The sequence below is a fragment of the Lampetra planeri genome, chromosome 33 (assembly GCF_965212315.1).
Source record: "Lampetra planeri chromosome 33, kcLamPlan1.2.h2, whole genome shotgun sequence".
Classification (NCBI taxonomy): Eukaryota; Metazoa; Chordata; class Hyperoartia; order Petromyzontiformes; family Petromyzontidae; genus Lampetra; species Lampetra planeri.
Genome location: NC_136139.1, coordinates 33,079 through 59,885, shown reverse-complemented (window position 1 = coordinate 59,885; position 26,807 = coordinate 33,079). Strand labels below are relative to the sequence as shown.

The 26,807-nt window shown below is 48.1% G+C and overlaps 1 protein-coding gene across 1 annotated transcript; it reads left to right on the top strand.

Annotated features, from left to right (window-relative positions):
- On the top strand, positions 1–25,806 carry CFAP91 (cilia and flagella associated protein 91). Its single transcript, XM_078609857.1, has 18 exons — positions 1–1,004; positions 3,450–3,526; positions 3,764–3,876; positions 5,683–5,751; positions 5,849–5,905; positions 6,933–7,102; positions 7,338–7,515; positions 8,222–8,379; positions 10,613–10,816; positions 11,682–11,797; positions 12,105–12,215; positions 14,891–14,962; positions 15,838–15,984; positions 18,330–18,551; positions 19,347–19,495; positions 19,634–19,725; positions 22,067–22,143; positions 24,161–25,806. The coding sequence occupies exons 1-18, from the start codon at positions 953–955 to the stop codon at positions 24,164–24,166; spliced, it is 2,070 nt and encodes a 689-aa protein (XP_078465983.1). The 5' UTR covers positions 1–952; the 3' UTR covers positions 24,167–25,806.
- The last annotated feature ends 1,001 nt before the right edge of the window (positions 25,807–26,807 follow it).

Genomic DNA, 26,807 nt, shown 5'->3' with positions numbered 1-26,807 from the left:
CCCAGACGAGACTCGCCACCTGCCCCCTTCCCAACCCCGCCCCCTCCATGCGAATCGAGCGTCGGTCTTGCGCAATATGCGCGTCACGTGACTCAGGCGTCACGTGATGCGTAACCCTGGCGACGGACGCGCAGAGCGTTGGAGGCGATACATTGCGACGTCCTGCGACTCTCCCCGTGACTCTCCCCCTGGTCCCCGTGACTCTCTCTACTCCCCGTGACTCTCCCCCCACTCCCCGTGACTCTCCCCCCACTCCCCGTGACTCTCCCCCCACTCCCCGTGACTCCCCCCCCACTCCCCGTGACTCTACTCCTCGTGACTCTCCCCCTGGTCCCCGTGACGCTCCCCGTGACTCTCTCGCCTACTCCCCGTGGCTCTCCCCCCCCCCCTACTCCCCGTGACTCCCTGAGACTCTCCCCGTGACTCCCCCTGCTCCCCGTGACTCTCTCTACTCCCCGTGACTCTCCCCCTGGTCCCCGTGACTTTCTCTCTCTACTCCCCGTGGCTCTCCCCCCACTCCCCGTGACTCTCCCCCACTCCCCGTGACTCTCCCCCCACTCCCCGTGACTCTCCCCCCACTCCCCGTGACTCTCTACTCCTCGTGACTCTCCCCCTGGTCCCCGTGACTCTCTCTACTCCTCGTGACTCTCCCCCACTCCCCGTGGCTCTCCCCCCACTCCCCGTGACTCTCCCCCTGGTCCCCGTGACGCTCCCCGTGACTCTCTCGCCTACTCCCCGTGGCTCCCCCCCCCTACTCCCCGTGACTCCCTGAGACTCTCCCCGTGACTCCCCCTGCTCCCCGTGACTCTCTCTCTACTCCCCGTGACTCTTCCCCCCCCCACTCCCCGTGACTCTCCCCCCCCCCCACTCCCCGTGACTCTCCCTGTGACTCTCCCCGTGACTCTCCCCCTGCTCTCTCTACTTCCCGTGGCTCTGGGGAGCGGGGGGGGTCATGGCGGTCCGAGCTCCCCCAGCAGCGGCCAGGAGTTTTGACTTCGCCTACGGTGAGAGCCGCGTCCCCCCCTCCTCCTCCTCCTCCCGCAAGCGCCACGGCCCCTGCTGTTGCCTCCAACACAAACCTCACTCGTCACTAGCACTGTGCCCTTAGCAAGGACCACGTATACCGTAGACGGTTCGAGCAATTAACCTTATTCACAACACAGGCCAGAGAAGTACACTCCCAACTAGGGTTGTTTGAGTTGTGTTTTGCATTACCGGTAATTATCGAATGAAAGCCTGCGAAAACCGCGCGTACTGCTTGTGGTGTGTGAACATCGCCACTGGGGAGACAAAGGCGGCCGGGCGTGGTGCTGGCCACCCACCCCCTCGTGTGCCGTGCCGGCCTTCATAGGTGCTCGCTAACAGCACTTGCCCCCTACAGTCTCCCAGGCTACACGGGGAATCTTTGTCTTTATCCTGTGTGTGTGGGGGGGGCAGCGACTGCGCAGCGATTCGCGCGCTGCGCTACGAACCCGGCGACCCGAGTTCGATTCCCGCTCACGGCCACCACCCGTGACGATTATTTGAACCGGTCCTGGGCCTCCCCTAGGTCGACTCAGCCTCAAACGAATAACTGGTGTGGTGTGTGAACATGCCACTGGGGAGACAAAGGCGGCCGGGCGTGGTGAATCAAAGTCCCGGGCGAAGCCGGGTAGTAAAGCTAGTTTTTATATATACAGTACTGAATAGATAACCCTGTGAGTGTGAGCCATGCGGCTCTTGACTCGGGTGCAACAGCAACAAACAAAAACATGAACAAGAAACATCTTAAAGTGACTACACGCAACAGAAACATCCAGGAAAAAATATCAGTCTTCCAGAAAAAAACACCGCATTTCAACGCTGTGTGCAAAAATTTCAGTGGGTTGCAAGTCAAACAATAACAACCATAAGACAATTTAGATTAAAGTTATCAGGCTAACTCTGTACTACCAACAAACAAACATGGCTAAACCAAAAGTTTTCAAAATCACATAAATAAATCTATAAACACAATGTAACAGTGATCATAGGAACTGTGATTCAAATTTAATTATAAACGAGATACATAACATGTACGACCAAACTTTGCAGCCATAGGTGGCTGCATGAGTCACTCCATAACAGCAGGAGTATCAGTAGCAGTATCAAACATTTCCAATACACCTTTAAAGATCAGCACACTATAATAAAAACTCAAGATCGTACTTTTCAGCGGTCATCTGGTACGATACATTTGATTTCACGTCATTCTGAATAGCATTGGGGTGGACAACTCCTCTAGAGCAGTTTTGAGTGAAGATCCCACAGGTAGTGATCCAAGTTGCAGTTTAGCATTCCAGACCCTGGGGGCAGCAATAGCAAAGACCCTTCCTCCAGAATTTGTACGGCAATAAGGAATGTGAAGCTGGTAAATGAGCGAAGACCTTAGGTCACATTTGTTCTTCGAAACAGTGAGGAGATCCAGCAGGTAATCTGTGATATTTTTTGTAAGTACATCGTACATCGTACTTACAAAAGAGTCGACCAAATTCTAAAGCCTGAGAGCGTCCTCGATTGGAGGCTGCGGCAGTGGCGCGAACGTGACATTGTCAGGGCTTGCACCTTCTAACCGGTAATCGGTTCTGACCACGCGTTGCCCTTTAACAACCCTGCAGACACCACACCACTCGCCCAGTGGCGGCTGGTCTGTATGGGGTATTGCAGAGGTGGGACAAAGTCATTGTTATGCAAGTCCAAGTCGAGTCGCAAGTCATCAAATTCATGACTCGAGTCTGACTCGAGTCCAAGTCACATGACTCGAGTCCACATCTCATAGGTGGGACAAAGTCATTGTTATGCAAGTCCAAGTCGAGTCGCAAGTCATCAAATTCATGACTCGAGTCTGACTCGAGTCCAAGTCACATGACTCGAGTCCACACCTCTGGGGTATTGGAATGGCATCCTGTCTAAACATTTGCTTTGACATTTATATGCTATTTATAAACAAGTATTCATCATATACAGTATTACTATTGTCAACAATATGCATGTCCTGGCCGACTGCCGGCTGCCGGCTGCATCTCCACCCCTACATTAAATGTTTGTGGATGTTGCGGGCAGTAGACACCACAACTATCACGGGATTTTGCGTGCAACAAATAGACCTTGAATTGAGCAACACTGGGCAATAGAAAGCATAACACATGAACCAGGGAGAAAATACAAATCAGAGACATAACTGGGAAGTAAATGGGCTTGGGCAGAGCTCATCGTTAGAAAGGATGATGGCTAGTCATCGAAACTAACAATGGAGTGGAAGATAAAGGTGGAAAACACACCTGCGGATGTAAGCTGGAGAAGGAGCGATGCCATCCGTTCACGTGTTGAAGTGAGATGGATTCTGGCATCGCAAGACCACGAGGGAGGGCGATGCCATGGGGCCATCATGTTATTGCTGGTGACATTGATATTGTTGCTTTTCTTCACAGACCCTGTTTACACACTCTCCAGCGAGAGGGACCAGGCTCGTGTGCGACTCGTGGCTCAGACAACAATGCAGACACTAGTGAGATATCAACGTTCAGAAAGCAATACGAACTCACTCACCCATACACGAAGTCACTGACACTTGCTAGTATAAACATTAACCATGAAAATTATCACACATTGTGCTTGTCTGTCTTTCAGCCACTCCTGGCTGTGTTAACATCATTAACCCCTGAATATTAACATACCCTAACTCACTTACACTCACACATCAAACTGCGTCACTATGTCAGTATGTCCTCACTGCTGCCTGTAGGTGAAGGTGCCACACTATGCCACTATGTTCAGCTCCCTGCCGCACCGGCCTGCATACTCACTTCGTCTGGAGGCCCGTATCCCGCAGCCTGCTCTCCTTATGACGGCACATCGGTGAGAGATCTTACGGATGACATAGCATGAGGGATATGCATGAATGAACTTGCATGTCAGTTGTGCTCTATCACATAACGAAACGTCTCAGAGTGCAGAGCCCCTATTGGAAGCTGTTCCAGTATAGGACAAGGTGACTCAGTACCCGGCTTAGCTATGGGCATTAGTCTACCATTAGGGAGCGACGATTGCCAAGTGAGTGATTTGCAGGTAATTTTCAAATAGAGGAGACCCTTGGATATTGCAGGGGTTACGTTCTTGGAAAGTGCCACGAACGCCAAAACCACAATAATCAAATACTAATGCCTTAACTAAATAATGGGGTTAGGTACACGGGCACCAAAAATGATCTTTCGAGATTTAAATAAGTACTGTACAGTACTAAATAAAAAAAATGAAATAAACATGTAAAAACTCTATGCTAAAACATTCCTCGACAGTAAATAGTATAACGACTGAAACACATTCCTGCGGAGGGGGCTGGTAGGAACGTTGGCCAGGGTCAACGGCGGCGTGGTGTGTTCCGCAAATATGGCCGACTGTGAGGGCGGGCACAAGCCGGCATGAGTAGGTTAAACGTTAAGTTTTATAAGGGCACCACAGGGTGGCCAGCCCCTCCCCACCCAGCCTCACCCCCCCACCCAGCCCCACCCTCCCCACCCAGCCCCTCCCCACCCTCCCCACCCAAAGCCTCCCCACCCAGCCCCTCCCCACCCTCCCCTCCCCTCTCCACCCAGCCCCACCCCTCCCATTTTTGGATGCAGGACGGACGGACAAAATAATCCCCTGTGGACTGGTGTAACCAGGAGGTTCCTACCAGTATAAATACTGTACTTACCGATGATGATGGTGAACAAAATAGGGGTGTGTGTGTGGTTATCCACGAGTGGGGAGCGGTAGTGTAGTGGTTAGCGCGCTTCGCTATGAAGCCGGCGATCCGAGTTCGATTCCCACTCATGGCCAACACTAGTGATGATTATTATATGAACCGGTTCTGGGCCTCATCCAGGTCGACTCGGCCTCAAATGAGTACCTGGTGTGGTGTGTAAACATCGCCACGAGGGAGACAAAGGCAGTCGGGCGTGGTGCTGGCCATCCATCCCGTCGTGTACAATTCCGGCCTTCATAGGTGCTCGCTAACAGCACTTGACCCAACAGTTTGTTAAGGCTATGCGAGGAATCTTTGTCTTGTCTGCGAGATGCTTACACGGAAAAGGTTGAGGTGCGACTGACTTGCCTCGCGTCCCTCGCCCGCCCCACACCATGGTATCAGCCACCCAACACCATCACTCTAAAAGCTTCTGGAGTGATACTTGTGTATAACTGCAAAAAGCCAAAACTAAACCCCGCGATAACTAAATTGTTGTTTAGAAAGGTTGCCTGTGATAGGTTGAAACCATTAATGATAAACCCGCGATATTCAAGGGTCTCCCGTATTTGGAAATTTTAACTGAGATTGACACCATATGGTATTAATAGTGAAGGAGGTAAAACCAGAGAACCCAGAAGAATCTCTTGCACAACAGGGGGAGTACATACAAACTCCATACAGAAATGCGCCCGAGTCGGGAATCTTGCTGTGGCCCCGGGTCACAGCATGTTTTCCCTGAGTATAACGGCATGTTCCTGCGCCAGTGAAACTTGCCAAATATGGTTTTCCTCTTATATGTTATGTCCAGCTAGTGAAACTTTTTAACTCAGTAGTGGGTGAGTTTCTTTGATGCCATTGGAATAGAACAGAAGTCATGTGATGTGCGATATTGTAATACCTGCCGGATTCTGGTGGTGTGAATTCTGGGCCTGCAGGCCAGGGAGAGAGACTATGTGCGGCAATGAGGAAGTGAGGGGGCGGAGCCGATATCGATTCTTTCAGCGGTGAGGATCACAGCAAAATACACACACGTACATGCGCAATGTATTTGTGTGTTGAGGTGTGAGTTATAGTGTTAACGTGGTGTTGTGTTGTTTTCAGGCCTCATATTCCCTTCCTGCTGTCACATCCCGTAGAGCTCATCCTGCAGCAACCCCGGTGAGTTCTGTGTGTATGGTAAGTGTGTAGTGTGCTTGTGTGTGCCTTGAGAATAATACACACATTTGTAATGCGCACTTGATTCAGAGGCACGGGAAACTACAAATAAGCGGGAAGGCAGCAAGAGCCAGCGCCAACAATTTCCCAAGCTCTGTGGCCTATTTTGAGATGTTTGGCTAACAAAATTAATTTACACGTGGGAGGAAGCCGTGTCTGATGATATGTGTTCTGGGTCCTATATTGGAGTACCCGGAGAAACCCAAGTGTGCGAGGGGAGCAACACTTCTATCGCCATATAGATGGAAACAGATGAAGATTAATTTAGTTGCTGTAAATTTCGATTTAAAGCTTTCGTGACTGCAGGGATTCATATTCTTGGTTCTTTCGGTTACTTGCTGTACTTACATTTCCCGGCAAGCCAGGGTATGGTAAACGCGATGCCCATGGGAAAGGTGTTTCACGACATTTGTGTGATCCACTGTCCCTCACTGCCTCCACAGTGCTGAATCAAGGCACCATTGTATAGCACTAGCGTCCTGTGAGTAATGGTATTGGGGAAAGGCTGGCATTTGTTGGTAATAATCCAGGCAGGTTCAACCTGAGCAGTAAGGACACAGCAGACGTTTGCATGCATGGCTGGTGACAATTAAAATCTAAATGTTATCCTTCTACTCTAAAGAGAGGCCACTGCCATAAACAAACCTATGACATTTTATTTTTCTAATGCATTGTTTATTGAAAATGTGGTGAGATTTTTGGTAGTGCTTAAAAGGCTGGGCATGAACATCTGCAGTGTAATTGTCAATAATGTCAGCATGGATCATTAGCATTAACTCTTGGAATGTATTTTATGAATATGGTGAAATTCCTCTTGTTTATGACTAAACATAAGTTATATTATCCATGGCTCTATCGGCTTTTCCCCAATTTGCTTTACTTAGAATGCATCTTATGTTATTTTTCTGCACTACTTTCCCTGTGGCTTTCCCCCATGTCCCTTCCTTGTGCTACCCTCCGTGGGTTGTAGGGTGGTGGGCGAGGAGCATGGCGTGGCCGGAATCCCTGCCGTACGTTCCGTGTCTGTTCAGACAGATTTCAGGGACAGCGAGACTCAAACAGAGCCGTTCTCTCCTCCCTACATCGTCCCACCCGGAGTGCCAATGCCAGAGATCCTCACATTAACCGCCCTGACACACGGTGAGAACACAGGCCCACACTGCTCGACCCAGCACACTGTATTACATGCATACACCACACAATACAATTCTACACACCACACCCCGCCACGCAACATACCATCTCACACGAGACCCCACCACACCACACAACGCTACGCATCGCACCACGTGCTCTACAATACTGCTCACCGTGGTACATCACCCAACACGCACACCACCCTGCACCGTGTGTGTAATGGCCGTGGTGTTCACAGAGCGAGGTCTGCCGGCGGGGTTGGCGGAGGTGGAAATGATCGAGCGGCTTCGGGCTCGGCGAGCGTGGGAGGAGTCTCTGCCGTCCTTACATGATGCGGAGCGGAGAGACCAACGAAGGCGACTCATGGAGGAGGCCGAGCGAAGAGAGTGGGCGTTCAGAGAGCGGGAGATCCACCTGTGAGAGACCGAGACACGCGGAGACACCTCGACACACGCAGAATCTTCAGGGAAACGGACACTCATATGAGATACAGGCACATGGGGTTTCAGGAAGGCTGAATCTGAATACGAGAAATGGAGGCACATGGATACATATGTGGGACACGGAAACACGCAGGAGCACGTGGAGTGAAATGGGAACATGCAGAGAGATGTGCCGCATGAGGGGTACATGGGAAACAGCAGAGCAATGCAGAGTTGTGTTTGCTTTGTGGTTAATAATGATGATTAATTCATTTTTGATACAGTGCCCTGAACGCCGAGGTGTCTCAGAGCGCTTTATATGTAATAAGCAACTTGCATCATATCAAACATTTGAAAGGGCACCACAAGTGGCAACTCTGTGGGCACAAGGTGACTCAAAACCTGGCCTGCAATCTGACGTTAATCTGCCAGTAGGAGGTGATGATTGCTACGTGTAATCCCAATTGATTCATTTGCAGGTAATTTTATAATTTGGAAAATGTGGACCATGGTGCTGGCACACAATGGCCTACTCTTGCGAATTACATCACTGGATCTTTAATGTACACCGTGAAGCAGAGAGTGCGCAGTATTTTATGGTTTATAGATCTCAGCAACTACTAGGGCGGGCATCAGAATTGAATCACGAACCTCTGCAACAAGTGGCGAATGCTCCACCGCTGGCCCTTGTCACATGCAGCCTGCAGGAGGAGCGTGTGCGGGTGTTGGAGGAGTTGTTGTGGCGCCGTGAGCATGGCCGGGCCAATGCGATTGCCGCTCAAGTGGATGTGAAGAGACGCGCCGAGGAGGAGCTGAGACGCGAGGCGCAGGACGTGATCCGCAGACAACACCTGCGCTGTGAGAACCCTCGCCCACACGGCCAGCAGCGCCATCCCTCACTCATGTACTCGCACGTGTGAACCTCAATACAATTCATCACTCATCCACTGATGCGCCCTTGCACATCCACACTTACTTGCCACTCACCATCTATTCTCCTCATCGTGGTGGATTTCAGGTTTATTTTACAGAACCTCTTAAATGCAAGCACCTCTCAAGACACTGCAAAAAAATCAAGACTTGCACATTCTTCTTCTTTTTGTTTGAGGTGGAGTGTTAGATTACACTGATATACATTTGGATAGATTAACACGGTCAGTCATAGGCAGAGTATTGAGAAGGACTGGATTTAAAAAAAAAGAGTTGGGTCTGCTGTGTGGACAGCCAAAGTGTGTGAATTTTATACTGCAGAGGCAGTAGTTTTCAGGTTTTAAGTTTATTTTGTTTAACCAGGTGAGAACTATCAATAGTAGCAAAGGCTGTGGAACTCAGGGAGAAGAATGAAGAGAGAGCCCCTATCAGTAGTAATTCGTGATTACAGAAGAATTACCAGGATGGAATCCAGGTTGTTCTGGATCATGTAGGTTGTGAAAGGGTGATATGCCTAGAGTGGTGGGAAATAATTTCACTTTTGAAGATTTTTCCAAGGAAATAATTGGATCGGGTGTCATATTTGTTATTATAAATGAGAGTCCATGAGGTGTGTTCATGATCGGGGTAACAGCAGCTGTGTTGAGGGTAAGAGGGACAGAACCAGGGGGTATAGATGCACTGATGTGTGATGTGAGTGGTTATCAGTGATGGGAGTGGTTATCAGTGATGTGAGTGGTTATCAGTGATGGGAGTGGCATTGAAGGATGGGCGTGGTGGGGATGCAATCAAGGATGGAGAAGGGATTTTTAAGATGGAATTGGTGCTAGTCATGTCAATTAAAGTGGACACATCACAGAGATACAATCCGCTGCTGCTGACGCGGTTGTCTGGCTTGACCACCTCAATGTGAAATTGTAGTTGTTGCTCTGCATCTACATCAGCCATACAAAAGAAGAAGAAGATTGGTTGGAGAATGTCCGGAGGTGGTGGGGAGGCAGTGAGGAAAGGACCGGTCATGGGGTGGAGAGGAATGGAACTGTTTACTCAACCATTTGTAGTGGCATCGTGGGATGCCACTGCATGATGTGTGAGCCGGGCTGTGTGAGGCACGATCTACGATTCTACGGCATGCACACTCTGGACAGCCTGCACTGCGGATGCAGTACCGGCCCTAGCGGTGGCCAGCTGAGATCGCCAATCGAGGATGGATGACATTGCACTTCACGTTCATGGCACTCTGTGTGAACCCGGAGGCCTGGTGACCGGAGGTACCAGCCCGGGGGCACCCAAGGAGGGGGCTGGGGGAACACGGGACCAGGACCAGGTCCTTCTGGAAGGCTCGAGAAGGTGGGCGTGGCTAGGGGCGGAGTGAGCCTCGCGACGGGCAATAGAAGCCGGAGCTCTGAACAGGTCGGGCGGCTGTAGCAAGAATCAAGACTCAAGTCGTCACCGAGAGAAGACCTGCCCGACTACGAGACCTGAACCCGAGCCAGGGTCTGGTCTGGGGTCGCCACCCAGTGTGTGCTAGAGTTAGTTAGCCGGAGGGGATACCTCCCTAGGTGAGCTGGTGAAGGGGCAGATATACCCCTTCGTGTCTGGGGCTTGATTGTTAATAAACATGTTGCCTCTAAAAAGCCTCCATCTCCCTGGTGTGAACCTCTACACATTTATTATAAGTTCACCAACACTTTTTAGCTCACCACTCACTCACCCACTCATTTATACATCCAATGAAAAGCTAACCCATACATACCTTTCACTCATCCGCTCTTTCACACAGCACTTATCTACTAACCACTCAATTACCACTCACTATGCACTCAATAACCACTCATTTAATAATCTCTAGGCCATCATTCAATCGCTACTTAGATGCCACTTACGTACTCACCGACTCACTACTCGTCATCTTCACTAACCATTTACTCTCCTACTGCCTAGCCAGGTGGCTCAGCGGTCTTGCCAGATGACTCAGTGGTGATCAGTCTATGGATAGACTCATCGCTGCTTCAGGAATGTGGAATTTTGTACCACTGGCTCAGGGCTGTCAACAGAAGATGAGCACTGCCCCAATGCTCCTTTGAGCAGGAAATCACTTGGACTTTTTGTAACTATTTCCTCATTACTCGCGTATGGTGTGGCTGCGTGGTGGGTACAGCGGTGCGCAAGCTTGTGGCGCGTTGGGTGCGAGTGGTGGAAGGAGCCGCGCCGAGCCGCGACGTTATTCACGATTACACTGACCCTGCGTCACGGGCGTTCGCTCCCCTCACTCGGCTGGGACAGTTCACCAAGACCAAGCACGGGCATCCCACGGAGAAACAAGGGAGGCAGGTTCAGCCCCAGCTGCTCAACTCCTACCATGGTAGCCCACATGCCACGCAACACCACACTGCACCACACTGCACCACACCATGCTAGACTGTACCGGGCAGAGGTGGCGCACACCTGTCATCCAACACTGGAGGAGAGGGTTGGTGGATCTCCACAAATGTCGTTAAGCATTCTGTGGGCTTCGAGGTCACCATACCTTGGAATTTAAAGAGACGGCGGTACAGCCAGTGGATTAATCTCCATCTGTTTCCATATGTATGGATTGTTGCTCCCCTAGCAAGCATATATTTTCTCTGGGTGTTCTGGATTAATTCCTCATGTATAAACACTCATTAATTAGCTGAAAAATCTTGAATTCTAGAGGGCCACACAGCTAGGGCAATTATTGGTAGTGCCAGCTCACTGCGTGGCTGCCTTCTCTAAGCCCGTGGTTCTTTGCACCCCCGAGTCGTTTTCTCCTGGAAAAACTGTGTGGTGCTGTACAAGTCTAAATTATTATTATTATTATTATTATTTTACTACACCATGCCAAGACATTGTATGCTACAACTTACTATGCTACACCAGAATTATTTTATTATGTTTTATTTTTATTATTTTATTACTTCCCTTCGACGTGACTTTACCGAAAGAACCAAGAAGATGAATCCCTGCAGTCACGAGAGCTTTAAATCGAAATCCAACTATACTGTACCACACTACACCAAGCCATACCATATTTTGTGTTCTAAATGTCTCAGTCTCTATACCCTCTCATGTCCCATTGGGCTCCCATGTGTCAATGTGTCACCATCGTGTCTGTCAAGCGTGGTGGAAATGGAATTGTGCATCCCACCATCCGTGTGTCTCCATAGTCGCCTGATTCTGTCTCTCTATATCTTTTGTGTCTCTGCCAGGTCTTCTGGAGCTGGAGTCGTGTCTCCCAGCATCCTTGTTCAACGTCCGTGTGTCTCAGCCGAAGATGGAGCCGCGGGCTGCCCGTCAGATGGCTATGATGGATGAGGCCTACAAGGTGCCATGGTCTCCCTGACTCGCGCTGCTTTCACCATTTGCCCGACTTTCCCAGACTCTCCCTGCTACACAACAATGTCTTGTATCGCGTTTGCTCATTTCTCACTTTGCCACATGTTGTTGTCTCTTTCAGGTCTCCTGTCCCTGTGTCACACCATAACGGAGTCCAGTGACCATCTGAATTTGTCTCTTATGTCTCTTTTATCTCTCGTGTGTCTCATGCCTTACGCATCTTACGCATGTCTCATTGTCTCTTATGCCTGGGGTTCCAGTGTTGTGTGCGTGTGTCTACTGGATTTCTGTTTCAGGCCTTGAGGGAGCGTCGTGAGATGCAGGTGTCACCGCCCCTGCGTTTCCTGGAGCAAGTAGAGAAACCAGAACCAAGGCCTCCCACACCAACCACTCACACATCCAGTCAGGTACAAAGACAAAGATCCTTTGCTTAGCCTCATAGACTATAGTGGTAAGTGCTGTTTGTGAGATCAATACCAATACTCGCCATTCGCCACTAAGTGACAGTGACGTCACCATGGCGCCTGTGCCAGGCCAGGTGCACTTTGAGGCCACGTGAAGTGTCGAAGGCTCACTGACAGGAGGTCACGGGACAGACCCAGGTGCCATGGATTGGCTGACTGAGATGACTGGTAGATGCACCAGCTGTACTTCCTACTGTGCCAACTTGCTGCATTTTAGCCACCGGGCACTCCGCTCGTTGTTGTGAGCATCGCTCCTCTGGCCTGAGTTGTTGTTGGAAGGCGACTGCCTCCAACTGCCCAGCAGCGTCCTTCACGAGCCTCCTCTACAGAGGCCATCTTGACAACGCTGGTACCAGTCTTCGGCTAGTTCACTCAGCTCCACATCCCCCCGTACCTTTTCAGTCCATCTCTTCTCCAGCCCATGTTTGGCCTGTTTAGCCCTCTCTATGTGGCCAAACAGAAGCTGCTTAGGCATGCACTGGCTGGGCATGTGTAAGAGACATATCTATACAGACCCATATATACCAATACACACCTATCCATACCTACCACAACAACTGCACATCACATACCCAGCCAGGTGCATACCTATAAACACTTAAACACACTGGGACACAACAATTGCACACATACAGTACCTTGTACACACCTATTAACATAATCTAAACTTAGTCGGGTGAGCGCATCAGTACATACTTACACATTGTAGGTCTTGTGAAGGGCATCTGCCCAGTGTTTGTACCTGGTTGAGGTTGCTGGCTGGTACTTGATCCAGTATTTTTCTGCTCCAGTTGTAGTCAGCATGCCCTCTCATAGCTCTACCAGATATCAGGGTGCCCTAGTGAATCTTTTTCCTGCAGGCCAGCCACCTGATAGTACAGAGGCATGAACCCATTGTACTACCTTTGGAGGCTGCCCTTATCAGCAGGTGTATAATGTGGAGTTTTCTCGTGTCGGTTCACATCTTATCTGGGGACACTGTTGAGGCCAGTAGGCTGGCCATTCCTGTAGATGCGCTGACGTACTTGCACAGTTAACTCTGGTTATATACAATGGCGGAGCCAGGGTTTTCAGATAGGGGGGGCAACCCCATCCAGCAATGAAAAATGATAGGCGCTGTTAGTAAGTAAGTACTTGTCCCTTGCTTTTTATTTGACGTGTGTGCGGCGATGGCGCAGCCATCGATTGAGCGTCGAACTCGAACCGCGTCGTGTGATCGGCATCGCGCTAGCTGAAGGTGTTGATGCCTTCAGGGAAGTCGTGTACTGTATACGCAACTGCGCACAATTTTGTGAGTCACTTATAACTGCTTTGCTGTTACTTATTGACAATTATGGACTCAGACTATTGTCATATCATCTCATGGAGTCCCTGGCACGTAATAGTATGCTACACAGTGATGGTGGGGGCCGCAAAATGTCAATTTATTACTAATAAACCCCAATGATCCGATCGAAATTAGGGATTTCGATTGGATCATTGGGGGGGCACGTGCCACCCCCCCCCACTGACTCTGCCAGTGGTTATATATATTTCTACTTCTCATGTTATTCTCTGTTGAAAAATGAAGTTAATTGCTCTGCTGTAGCAAACAGGAAGGCTTCCACTTCCAATCATAGTTTTTATAGTTATTTCTGCATCTAGGGTATGAAGAGTAATATGTTCATTCATTATCTCCTTGAATCAACTAAACCCTGTTTCTAACATAAACTCAGATGTGACTGATAACGCTTAATGATCCAAGCCTACACCGTTTTTCACTCTTTCTCGTTCAAATCTAGTTTTTGTGTATTCACCAGAGATAATGTCTCTGATGGTTTGCAGCTGTGACTGGCATCCGCTGCTTGATAGGTGAGGTTTATGACTAGCTTGTGAAGCTGCTTAAACTGTCCTAAGTAACCCACTAAGCCTCACCATAAACCGTGCATAATGAAGGAGATGTAACAGATAGCCAAAATAAATTGGTGGGCCTATTCCCATTTATTACAATATCCCATGACTGATACCGAGAAGGCATTCTACAGTCTACGGGTTTATGTAAGTTAAACTATTGACTGCTGCCAGCATGATTGGTGGTATGGGTTATGAAGCAGGTGAAGAATGTGGAACCCCATTTTCCACATCCTCCCATCATTAAAGGGTTCAAGCATGTTGAGGACTCGGGCAACCAGACTGAATGTTTTGTTTCATCTGCACTGTGTTCACCACCACAGTGCAGGTCACAACAACTCACTTGCCCAACTACCCACTCAGTCACTCACTTACCAGCTCACCTACCTACTCACCTCACTGCAGGTCCCATCATATTTATTTATGCTTCTTTGCTAACACTGCTCCACTTTGGAATTCCCTCCCATTGTCTCTTTTCCAAAGACATTATTACCTTGTTCATTTCAGAAAACGTGTTAATTCTTTATCGATATTTTGTACAACTTTGACGGTGGTGTTTGTTGTTGGCTACTTGACATTTTAGGCATATGGGTTTGTGCTCAGCAACTGTGTTCGAAAAAATCTGCAAATATTTTAAATCTGCTCTGGTCCTTGACACGATCAATAACTATACAATGCTGAGTGTTTGGATCATGCTTCCTCCCCATGCGTTGCTCCCATACCTGTAGGAGGAGGATAAGAGGGAACTGGCCGCCATTTTTCTGCAAAAACTTCTGCGTGGGCGGTCCACTCAGAATGAGGTGCGTGGCAGTGGTGCAACCTGCCCACTGAAATATGTAACAGATACCCTGTGACATCGCATACACTTATCACACACCACATACTCACTGACACCTCATCACACATGGTGACAACTCAACACTGGCTTTCATTACTAATATCTGAGCACACCCCACATTCATGGAAATCTCAACTAATACCTTCACCTTGCCACACTACAAGCTCAGACACCTAATAATGACAATTTCAACATGGATATCTTGTCACTGACATCTTGTCACCATATCTAAGATTGTTTTACCACTCTGAGTCAGCGTACCTCGGTGGATGTCACCTGAACAGGTTTTAAGAGGCCAGTGATTAAACCTATAGCCACCGATACATTTAAAATGACAGGTGATGTAATGGAGAGTAATATAGACACCCCTGATGAAGACTGCTATGTCTTGCGCAGTCTGACTGTTGAAACGTGTTGGCAAAAACCTGCAAAATTTGAGGCGTTTCCTTCTGTCATTTTTCCTCAGCAGCAGCTTTTCAGAAGTATTTAAAAGTCATGCCCCAAATTGCACCTTGCTCTATGCTGCCTTGTACTTCTGTACAAGTTGTTGCATGCTGTTTATTTAGTTATTTAGTAGTTGAGGAAGCCAGGTAATATCACTGCCCAGGTCTCTTTATCACAGTACCCCAAATAGATCACAACTGCTTATGATCTTGGCCCATGTGAACTGAGGTTGTTTCTTGTACGAGGACAGCATGATCATGACAGTATGGGCACTGTTTCTACAAGTGTGGAATCAAACGGGCATTGTTGCAGCCTCAGCACGAACACTTTGGATGTGGATTTGAAACATGTGTCTGTATCCCTGAGTCCCTGTGTCTTCATCTCTTGGTGCAGATGTTTGAGCAGAAGGAGTTGAGGCTGGAGCTGATCCGGGAGGTTCGCAGCACACACGCGCTGCAGGCAGCAGAGCAGGCAGCATTGCGAGCCACCAAGCAGGCCACACTTGCATTGCAGAGACAGCACGCGGTGCACCAGAATCAGGTACCCACGTGACTTGCAGCACACTATGAACCACTAACTTATGAAAAGATGTACTTGGAGAGTCAGGTACTTACAATGTCACATACTCAGAGACCCACATATTCCAACTATACACATGGTAGGTATACAGTAGAACCTCGGAGATCGAACGCCCCAGAACTCGAACAATTCGGTGATCGAACAAGATTTTCGACCATTTTTTGCCCTGGACGTCAAACAAGAATTCGGAGGTCGAACAACTGGAAAGAACCGGTTTGGGCCGAGATGCGTAGCCAGGGCAACCGAGACAAAGGCGAACGACCTAGTTTACACGTAGCTCTCGCCCAGTGCAGACCCGCACAACATCTTCATCAGTTTTTAGTAAAAAGGCCCTCAAGTGAATCAAAGTTAGTGCTAGAAAAAAAGCAAAGAAAAGAAAGAAGGGCAGTTACCCAACGTTTTTATGGAGGGGGACTCTCCTTCCAAGCAACACCGACACCTCCTCCTCCCCTCCTCACCACCTTCCACTCAAGCCATCCACTCTCCTTACTACAGGTAAAGTGAAATTCGATTTCATTTATTATATTAATTATAACTGTGTTTCTTGTTTTTTGTATGCTTTTATATACTGTACTGTATTTTAATATTGTAAACGTTGTGTAAAAATGGCCCATAATAGGAGCATCCTTGGGTGGGGAACCAATTAATGCTATTTCCATTCATTCTTATGGGGAAAATAGATCCGGTGTTTGAACAAATCTGAGATCCCTTCAAGCGACCTCTGATCCACACACATAGGGCAGCACTTGCCACTCTTTTTGCATATGAGAGTGAGGTTCGTGACATGACAGCAAAACTGATATTTTAATTCTCAGCGTTTGAATGTTGCCAAATTAAGTGCAGTCATTGGTGACTGGGTTTACTCTGATGAGCATGGTTGGCTATGTATGGTGCAAAAGAAGTTATACATACAATGTATGCATTGCTGCTGCAGAGAGCCAAGTCACCTGGTCCCATCACAATAAACCCCCTTGTCGAATTATCCAACATTCCGAATTATGTACAATGGTACTCCTCCTGCCCCAATACAAAACATTTTCCCAATTTGTTTATCAAAAATTAGTTTCCAAAAAAGTAACACTTACCATCAGTGCAGTGACATCGCGGGATGTCACTGTGTAGTGCCAGCCCTAGAGAGGCACGGCGTGCAGTGTAACGACATCGCGGACACCACGTGGTGTGGGTGTAGTACCTGCCCTAGAGGGGCACGGCGTGCGGTGTAGTGACATTGCGGACACCACGTGGTGTGGGTGTAGTACCGGCCCTAGAGGGGCTCGGTCATCGCTGATTGATAGCGCTGGATGGCATCACGCTTGGTGTGCAGTGTCAGCCCTACAGGACAGGGTGTGGGAGTGCCGGCCGTAGGAAAGGGGTTACTAAAGGCCATGGCACTCGGGTTGACCCGAGAGGATACGTGACCGGTTAGGTCTACAAAATGGGGGCTAGGGGTGGTCATGTGGTTGGGATCCAGATCCTGCTCGAGGATTCTGGAAGGTGGTCGTGGCCAAGGGCGGAGCCAGCCACGCTGCAGAGAATATAAGCCGGGTCCCCCAGAGGGGCCGGCGTTGTTGTTCATCCTGAAGAAACCTTCGTCTACGTTCTACCGAGTCTCCAACACGTGGACCTGGACCCGAGCTGTGGTCCTGGTCCGTAGTAGCTAGTCACGTTGTCATTAGTGTACTTTGCCTGGTGGTCACCACATTAGGTTGTTATTCTGTTAAGGGGCAGTTACCCCGTGTGATGGTGTTAAATAAATGTGTTGCCTCCAAGTGTACGTCTGCGACTCAGTTGAACTCATTACATCAGTAACCAGCACTGCAGGTGAAGAAGGAGGATTTGGTAGGTTCCATGTGGTAGGTGACATAAGTTGTGGAGGGGGGCTTAATACACTTAGTGTGTACTTACTGTAATGAGGACTATAAAGTCCAAAGCAACAGATCTGCACAAACGCTCACCACGTGCGCCGACACTAGACTGAGTAACTGTTTTGGTTGTGGCGCGCGATGTCGCTCCACGTGTGTGCTGAAATTGGACCATTTGGTACGGAAATTCAGCTCGTGGCGAATTACTAATACTGTATATATGCAGAAAGCGCAGCCGTGCCGAATTATCCCCAATTATGAATAATGATAACATACCGAAATAACGCATCTCTCATTTCATGCCGCTCGAATACATGCCCCACTCGTAGTCAGACACGACATTAGGCACACTGATCCTCAATGTGGTGTGACAATCGTACCATCGGATTGCCATCCTCCGGGGTTTGTGAGACCGCTAAGCAAGAGCCTCTTGCCTTGTTGCAGGTGGAGGAACGCAGCAGCGTGCTGTCCGCCTGCGAGGGCTCCGCTCTCTCCCATCTACTGCTGCACACGGCGCAGGAGCTGGAGCGGCTGCAGGTGGAGCGGCGGCTTCATGCCGCGTGCCTCCTGGCCGAGCGGCGGCGGCGGCGTCGCGAGGCCACCGAGGGCGGCCGGCGGCAGCATGAAGAGCGAGCGCGGCGCGAGCACGATGAGGTCTTCAAGCAGGTGGGGCGCCACTGCAACCGCCTGCATTCGTTAGAGAGCACAGGCGGGTCTAAAAACTCCCAAACGGGGCGGGGGGGGGGCAGTCTCTAAATTCTAAGCTATTTATATAGGGTCCTACATCAATAAAAAAATGTTAACTGTCTTCTCTAATAAATGTCAAGAATGTACCAATTATCAGGGTCTTAAGGGGGTGTCGGTGATCACTCTCCTTATGATGTTCCACTGTAAGAGGAGTGTGGATGCATGAGCCTTAGTGAAGGTAAGGTTTTCACAGAGCCGTGGAATGATTGAACCTCATTAGGCAAAAGCAAAGTGTTTTCTGTGACAAGGCCACCCGAGTCCGGAGGGAGGAGCAATCTGCAGCCAATGGAAGAGCATGACGACGATGATGTTTGCATTGCTGTCTTTGATATTCATTGTCTTGATCTTCAAGTTGCCGTTGATAATGTTTGTGATAATGTTGATGGTATGTTGTTTATATTGTTGACGATGTTCACATTGTCACTGTACACATTTATAGATTTTCTGAAGGTGATGCCTTGTTCAAATATCATAAAAATTACAATTTAGTCAAATAATGTCATCATCTGTTGACAGATGTACACGCGGCCCCTCGAGCATAACCAAACTTCTGCCATTGTTGCCAACAGATTGGTTTGGTCAGGTCAGATGCCACTGGGGAAACATCAGTTGGTGTGTGCCCCACTGTAGGCAGTTTTGGTTAATATGGCACAAAGTTACGTGGGAAATTATGGTGTTGATTGTTCTACTTTTCTGTGGTGGTTGTGTTTTTAGGTGGTTGGGGTTCACCAGGCCACAGTGGATGAGTTCCTCGAGTCTGTGCTTCTCAATGCCATGGAGTCGACATCTGAGGCTCAGGCTCGGCTTGAGGTGCAGATCTTGGCAGAGCAGCTCGACGAGATGAGCCGAGAGACACAGCACAGGTAGAGCACAGAGCCAGCACAAGCAGAACACGGACACTGCAGAGGTGCAGCGGCCACAGCACACTTGTTGCCGGCTGTTGTTGGTTGTGATCATGTTTGCTGATGTCTTTTATTGAGTTGTTGTCAACTGTGCTGCAGTCTGACTCCACATCAGGCCCAAGAGGTGGTGGCGGAGTTGGTTCATGGATTTCTCATTCCAGAGACACAGCGGAGGGAAGTACGAGAAAAAGGTGAGGCAGGTGGGGGCAGCAGGGTGGTGGTGCGGTGGTGGTGACACTCGTGCCTCGCAGCAGGAAGGGCCTTGGTTCGATTGCCGACTCGGGCGCCTTCCAGTTTGTATCTTCTACCTTAGTTCTTTGGATTGTGTGTCTACCTTTCTTTTGACAGAGTGAGTGTATGGAGTTTGTTCTCCGCCTGTTCTGCATGAATTTCCTTCGGGTTCTTCGATTTCCTCCCATAGGTAAAAAAAATATACAATGTAAGTGGTATTGGCCAAACATGCCAATTACTTGCACATTGCCCAATTGAGATTACACATAGCAACATTTGCCTCTACTGCGAAACAGCTTAAGATTTCCAGCTTAAGCTTTCCAGCTTAAAATACGCTGCCAAGCTTAGCAGTGTTCATTGGGACGCTGTCTTTCCGACAGCTCTGTTTCTTTACCTGAGGACGGCTGCTTGCGTTGTGGCCGAAACGTCGTGAGAATTTTATTTTATTATGTTTTATTTTTATTATCTTATTATTTCCCTTCTATGTGACTTTACCGAAGCAACCAAGAATATGAAACATGGCCCAGGCTAGTGAAAAGTTCGACTAAAACATGCGATTGAATAATCCGGTACAAGAGATATAAAAGGATCTGGAGCTTGCTGAGAGCTGGTACCATTGGTGTCAGAATCAGCCTGTCTGAAGGATGCTTGTGAATGAGGCTAATGATTAATAATTTACCATCTGCCAGTCCCCCCACGTTAACTCACAACATTGTCTTTTTTCCTTTGGTCTCCTGCAAAACAAGTATTTGTCAACTCACATGGACGATGTTCATAATCTGTGCATTATATAGAGCTTGTGTACTGCCTCAGCAAGTCAAGTGCCTTTCATTGCATCTAAAAATTCAAAGGAGACCCCTAGTGGAAGCTGTCCCTATGCAGCACAAGGTGATTCAGCACCGGCCTGCAAGCGGGCATTGTCTGCCAGTTGGGAGTGATAATATAATTATTGCTACGTGCAATCCAATTGCAGTAATTTGTGGAAATTTTTTCAAATTTGCACCATGACGCTGCCCTCCAGTGGCCTACTATTTCCAATGTCGGTGGACATTTATTTTGCCCACTGTGAATCAGACAACATGTACTTGTGGATATTACAGCCAAAATGTTAGCCAGGGTGAACTTCTGCAACAAACGGCGAACTTGCTGGGCCATCGCCCCATGTACCCAGCTTGGCATTCACACTGGTGATGGCATCCTCACACTTTGGTAAATCCCAGCTGTTTTACAGTTGTAGAGGAGTACTGCGGGGACCCAACGAGGGGAAACCGCGGGAAGGGGTCCAAGCAAAAAGGGGAGTGCCAGAAGGGCGAGAGAGGAGGGTCAGTAGACAGATTGAGACATCTGCTAGTGAGGGAGCCAGGTAGGAGGGGGGTCAGTAGACAGAGCGAGACGTCTGCTGGTGGGGGAGCCAGGTAGGAGGAGGAGAGCCAGGTACAAGGGAGGAGCCCGGGCTGAGGGTATACAAGGGGAACCTGGACGGAAGGGGAGGGGTCAGAGACAAAGGAGAGCCAGGGAGAGAGAGAGAGAGAGAGGAGCCAGGTAGCAGGTAGAAAGGCTCCTGAGCCGGAGAGACAAAGGAGGCTACGGGTGGAAGGGTACGCGGTAGCCTGGACGAAGGTCGAGAGAGTCGGGAAAGAGGGCTCAGGGACAGGGAGAAGTGAGTACCCGCGACGGAACTAAGAGTGCGGATGTTGGCGTGAATAAACGGCCAGCAGCGCTGAATATTCAACCCTGGTCTCCGTCTGAGTCTACACTCCCACAGGGCATCAAGAAGAACGACTCTACACAGTGTTAATGATTGTAATATTTATGGTCACTCCACTGTTGGATGAGAGGCTCCTCACACTGTGGGTCATGGGGATTTTTTTTACCATATTTCACCACGCTAGTCTGTGTTAGGCAGAGTGTGTTGATATGGGAACATAAAAGTATAGGACAACAGTGGACTTTGCTGCACTGATGATGCCCACTACACAGTTCCACAGCCTATAATGCCAGTTATGCCAGTTAGCTGCCCATCTAAGCATTATCCAGGCTCCAACTTTATTAGCTTCTTAGATCTGATGAGAATATGTGCATTCCAGGTGATGTGGTTTGATTGATGTATTTGATGGTCACGCTGTTGTTGCTTGTTATTGATTTTTATATTGTAAATGTTGGTGTTGATAATGTTGTTAGTGTTTGTGTTGAAGTGTTAGTGGTATTGGTGTTCAAGGTCGTATAGTGTTGTTGATTATGTTGTTGGTAGCATTAATGCTGATTGTTGTGTTGATGCTGTTGTTGTGTGTGGTTGAGCAGTGAAGGCGGCACAGCGACGCCACCTGGCAGCAGCACATGGAGTTGTACTAGCAGCAGCCAGGAGTACAAAGCAATCGGTAATGCCTAACGATGTATTCACTTATCACAATGGTCATCCTCTTGGGCATGTTCCTGTCTTTGGCTGCCATTCTGTCACCATTCTTGTCCATCAGATATCATCGATTGTAGCAATCTTTCTTGCCCAAGCTCACTCTCCTAAACTGTTGATATCATTTCTATAAATGTTCGTATATCTTGATCTATGTATTCTTAGGTTTTTTCGGTAAAGTCACGTAGGTAAAACATCAAAATTAATGAAAATAAAATAAAATAAAAACAAAAATCACGACGTTTCGGAGGCAACACAAGTCTCCGTCATCAGGTGGGACCGTCACAGCCAGATTAGCTGCATCAAGTGAGGCAATGATTCAAGATGTAATCCCTTAAAAGCGAGTTGAGGGGGGAGGAGAGGGAGGGGGGAGCTCATCAGAATATGAATGGAACGTATCGGGAGGGAGGGGGGGGGCCCCCCCCTCCCTCCCGATACGTTCCATTCATTGGCTACCATATTCTGATGTTCCATTCATATTCTGATGAGCTCATCAGAATATGAATGGAACGTATCGGGAGGGAGGGGGGGGGCCCCCCCCCTCCCTCCCGATACGTTCCATTCATTGGCTACCATATTCTGATGTTCTGATGAGCTCCCCCCTCCCTCTCCTCCCCCCTCAACTCGCTTTTAAGGGATTACATCTGGAATCATTGCCTCACTTGATGCAGCTAATCTGGCTGTGACGGTCCCACCTGATGACGGAGACTTGTGTTGCCTCCGAAACGTCGTGATTTTTGTTTTTATTTTATTTTATTTTCATTAATTTTGATGTTTTACCTACGTGACTTTACCTAAAAAACCTAAGAATATGATTCCTTGCAGTCACGAAAGCTTCAAATCTAGAATCTTGATCTATGTGTTCTCCTGTCTGTCAGTGTAATTCTATAAGCACGTATCCTTCCATGCTGCTCTGTGGACTTTTGAGCTTTTGTTCCGTTTTCTCAATGTGTCCATACATAAGTTATAGCAGGTAGTATGCAAAGGAAACATTCTTCTTTATGCACATTAGTATGTTACATATCCCGCTGTGAAAACAGATGTAACGTGAGATGCATGACAATGTAGATTGTCATGCATGTTGCAGCCTGCTGCTGAGACTGGTTGGATAAGCAAGTCCAGAATGCATCCCTCTGTAATGCCCAGAAGTGCATTGGCACATTCTGCTGTTGTACACTTGTGTCCCACCAAGTATAGTTAATTGTTTAGTGAACCTATACGCGAATGTTGTTTGCATATTCATCTTGTGTCCAACCTTGCAGCTCTCTACAATGCTGTTATTTCATGATTTACAGTGATGACATTTTGTTATTCATGTTGCTGCTGGGGCTGTGAACTGTTGCTTAGGCTTTGTCTTCTGCTTCTGCCTCCTCATGTCGCCTATCTCGTTTCGACATGTGATTACTTTTCCCCTTAATCCAGTTTGAGGGCTGGAAATGGCCTCAACTTAATTTCATATGGCCCGTGGCCACATGAGGCCTTCCATTTGGAAATGCCCTGCAAACAATATAGACCCTTCACAGCAGCAACATGTTAGCTCCACTTATCGGGTACTACAAGGATATTTTTTAGACTTGGCAACAGCGTCTAGTTTTAGCGCATAAAGGCCTCTTGTAGCGACAGAAGTGACCACGATAGGTGCCAATGTGTGTAGTTGCCGATACCCAAAGGGATTTGAAAGTGTTCTTCGGCTATCGCTAAAGAAGAGGTTCCCTCCCCAGCCTCCCACTCATACGGCCCCGATGTCATATGTGCTATTGGATATAGGTTTTGGGTTTTATATATGTGTCTGTGTAATTTTCTGTAGCTGTGATCTATGGGGTGGGTCCAATGGCTATAGGATTATGGGCTATAGGTTCTGCGTTAAGAACTCAAGATCTCAAGGTGCTGGCATATGTATGTTGAACTTCTTTCACACCGTACGTAGCCAACCATGCTTATCTGGACCAGTGGAATCCATGGTTACACTTATTTTTCCTCCACAGGAGTGAGGTGGCAGACGGTGGCGACGTTGAGACGCAGAGATCGGAGGCTCTCGTATGCGAGACTGTACGCGTGTTTGTGTTGGTTACCTTTCGGCATACAGAGCAGTACCTGTAGTTTGAGGATTATCCCGCTGTCCATATGGGTTTTCCGAGGCAAACTGGTTTCCTCCCGTATTAGACAAACATGTGTACCTTGCTGCTAACTTTTATAGAAATACGTCTAGACAGATTCACAATACATGTGCGTATTCTGAACAAAATTCCATAGCCTAAAAAACACCAGGTGGTGAGATTGTCAAACATCACCAAGTGGATGCTATAGTGAGCACCGTTTTGCCTTGTGTGGGGACAAATTTAATCAGAAACTAGGGTTTGTAAAGTTTTTCTTCATATTACTCATCACCGAATGGACACATTTTTGGCGAAAAAACAGTTACCGGTTTTCCACATACAGCAATATGGAGCAATAAACACACAACTTCTTTTCATTTTTAATGGATAAATAAAGGGAGTTCCTGGGGTGTGAGGTTAGCACACTGAAGTTGCAACCCAGAGGTCACTGGTTCAATTCGATTTCTACACATGACAGTTGAAACAGGGAATGTGTTTTAAACACCCTCCAGCCTCTGTTCACCCTGCAATAGAAACGGGTTGACCAGTCAATCGGCACACACACCTCCGATTAGCGCAGTTGGCTATATACGGTGCAAAAGAAGTTCAACATACATGGTGGAGTAAAGTATGGGTACACCCGCCTCTTCCAAGACTTTTGATTAGTGTCGAAGAGTAGGCCAAATACCCCCTAGAGCTCCCTCTAGTGGAGGCTCTTCCACCAGCAGTGGTGTGAGCAATTGCAGGATTGCACCTGTAACTTTAAACAGAAATTCGGTCAAATAACCTTATGGCGGTACCTCGTGGTACCATCGTACCCCGGCTCTCGCACGATGTCTGTGATTCAGTCATTCTTAGTCTGTTGATGGTCGGCGGTGCGGCAATCGACTCATCTCGACGAGCTGTACACGATGCACTATTCAAAGTTGAATTTTTCGATAAGCGATTCAACATCGCGGAGTAGCACTGATTTCGGATTGATTGGTACCCCAGTCGCGTAGTTAAGTACACCCCAGAAAAAATAGTGTCCCAGAAATAAAATATTTAATTGCCTCGGTCATTTTATATTATTTGGTACCCCGGGGTACGCCGTAAGGATCAAATGTCCTGAGGCCACTATACGCTTGTGTGTTTGTGTGTGCCGATCAGTACATTTATTATTAATATCCACTGCAAATAATTACCGATTAACGACTTTAGGAACCAGTAATCGATTCTGAAGATGGTTACCAGTTTCCCAGTTGTAAAACAACCCAAGTATAAAAATGCACCGTGTGTTTGCCCATAAAACATAAAGGGCAAAATACTTAAACATCTAAAGCAGAACCCTAGTGAAGGCAAATTGAGACTTGGTCAAGCTTCATTGGTTAAGTAAATGACTGGCGTTATGATAATGCAGTACGAGGTTTTTACAGAATTCAACACCAAATGACAATTTATATTCTTGTAAGGTGAAGAGGGCAAGGTAAGGAACAAGTCAGGGCATACGACAAATGCATACGATGCTTGTCCTGTAAAATAAAGAGTTGATATAACACGATTTCCTTGTGTGACATAAATTAAACTAGCTTTACTACCCGGCTTCGCCCGGGACTTGGATTCACCACGCCAGGCCGCCTTTGTCTCCCCAGTGGCGATGTTCATACACCACACCAGTTACTCGTTTGAGGCTGAGTCGACCTACGGGAGGCCCAGGACCGGTTCAAATAATCGTCACCGGTTATGGCCGTGAGCGGGAATCGAACTCGGGTCGCCGGGTTCGTGGCGCAGCGCGCTAACCACTACACCCACCGCTCCCCCCACACACGCGCGCATGTCCATAGGTACACATACACGTGCTTGCTGCAGACAACTTTCAGGATGCATACGGCAGTAAACGACTCAAACCATTGCTGTGCGAAGAACGCCTTAGGCCAGCAACATGTATATGGGACTTTACTCGCGGAGGGTTGGGGGGGGATGCGTAAGTGGGTGTAACCCACATGACAGAGATATGACGTCACAGCTCACTTGCCGTGCTAAATATATGTATTATTGCGCCCCCCCCCCAAAAAAAAGCGTAATTTTCATAATTTTTGCATGGTGTACATTCTGGAAAGTACCCACATGGCAAATTTCAAGTTTGTTGCATGTCGGGAAGTACGCTAAACATTTTGAACATACATTCACAAATTTCTCTTTTATATATATAGATTGACTTTATTTTACTATTTATATTTAGTCTATGTTTCAGATTATTTCGATTTAATTCCTCTGTGCTCAGCCATATTACCCCAGACATGTGGACGAAAGAATCATATCAAAAATATCTGTTGCAGTGAGTAAAATACCAAGCAGGGCACTGTTTGCCCAAGCAAAGAGGTAAATTGTGGTCTTAATTTGTTAAATCCTGGTAATGCATGGCTGACAGAATTGTTATTATCCTTGAGTAGAAGCTGTGCATAAATAACAGCTCCCTGACTGCATAATAATGTGAACTTATTACCGTGCTGCCGCTCAGTTTCGCTCACGCCCGGAGAATGACTCAGGCGTGAGG

What these genes read in the sequence shown, in the direction of transcription:
- CFAP91 (XM_078609857.1), top strand. Translation starts at nt 953, where the DNA reads ATGGCGGTCCGAGCTCCCCCAGCAGCGGCCAGGAGTTTTGACTTCGCC. An exon ending in GAGTTTTGACTTCGCCTACG is followed by an intron (nt 1,005 to 3,449) that starts GTGAGAGCCGCG and finishes TTTTCTTCACAG; the next exon opens with ACCCTGTTTACACACTCTCC. An exon ending in GAGGGAAGTACGAGAAAAAG is followed by an intron (nt 19,726 to 22,066) that starts GTGAGGCAGGTG and finishes GTGGTTGAGCAG; the next exon opens with TGAAGGCGGCACAGCGACGC.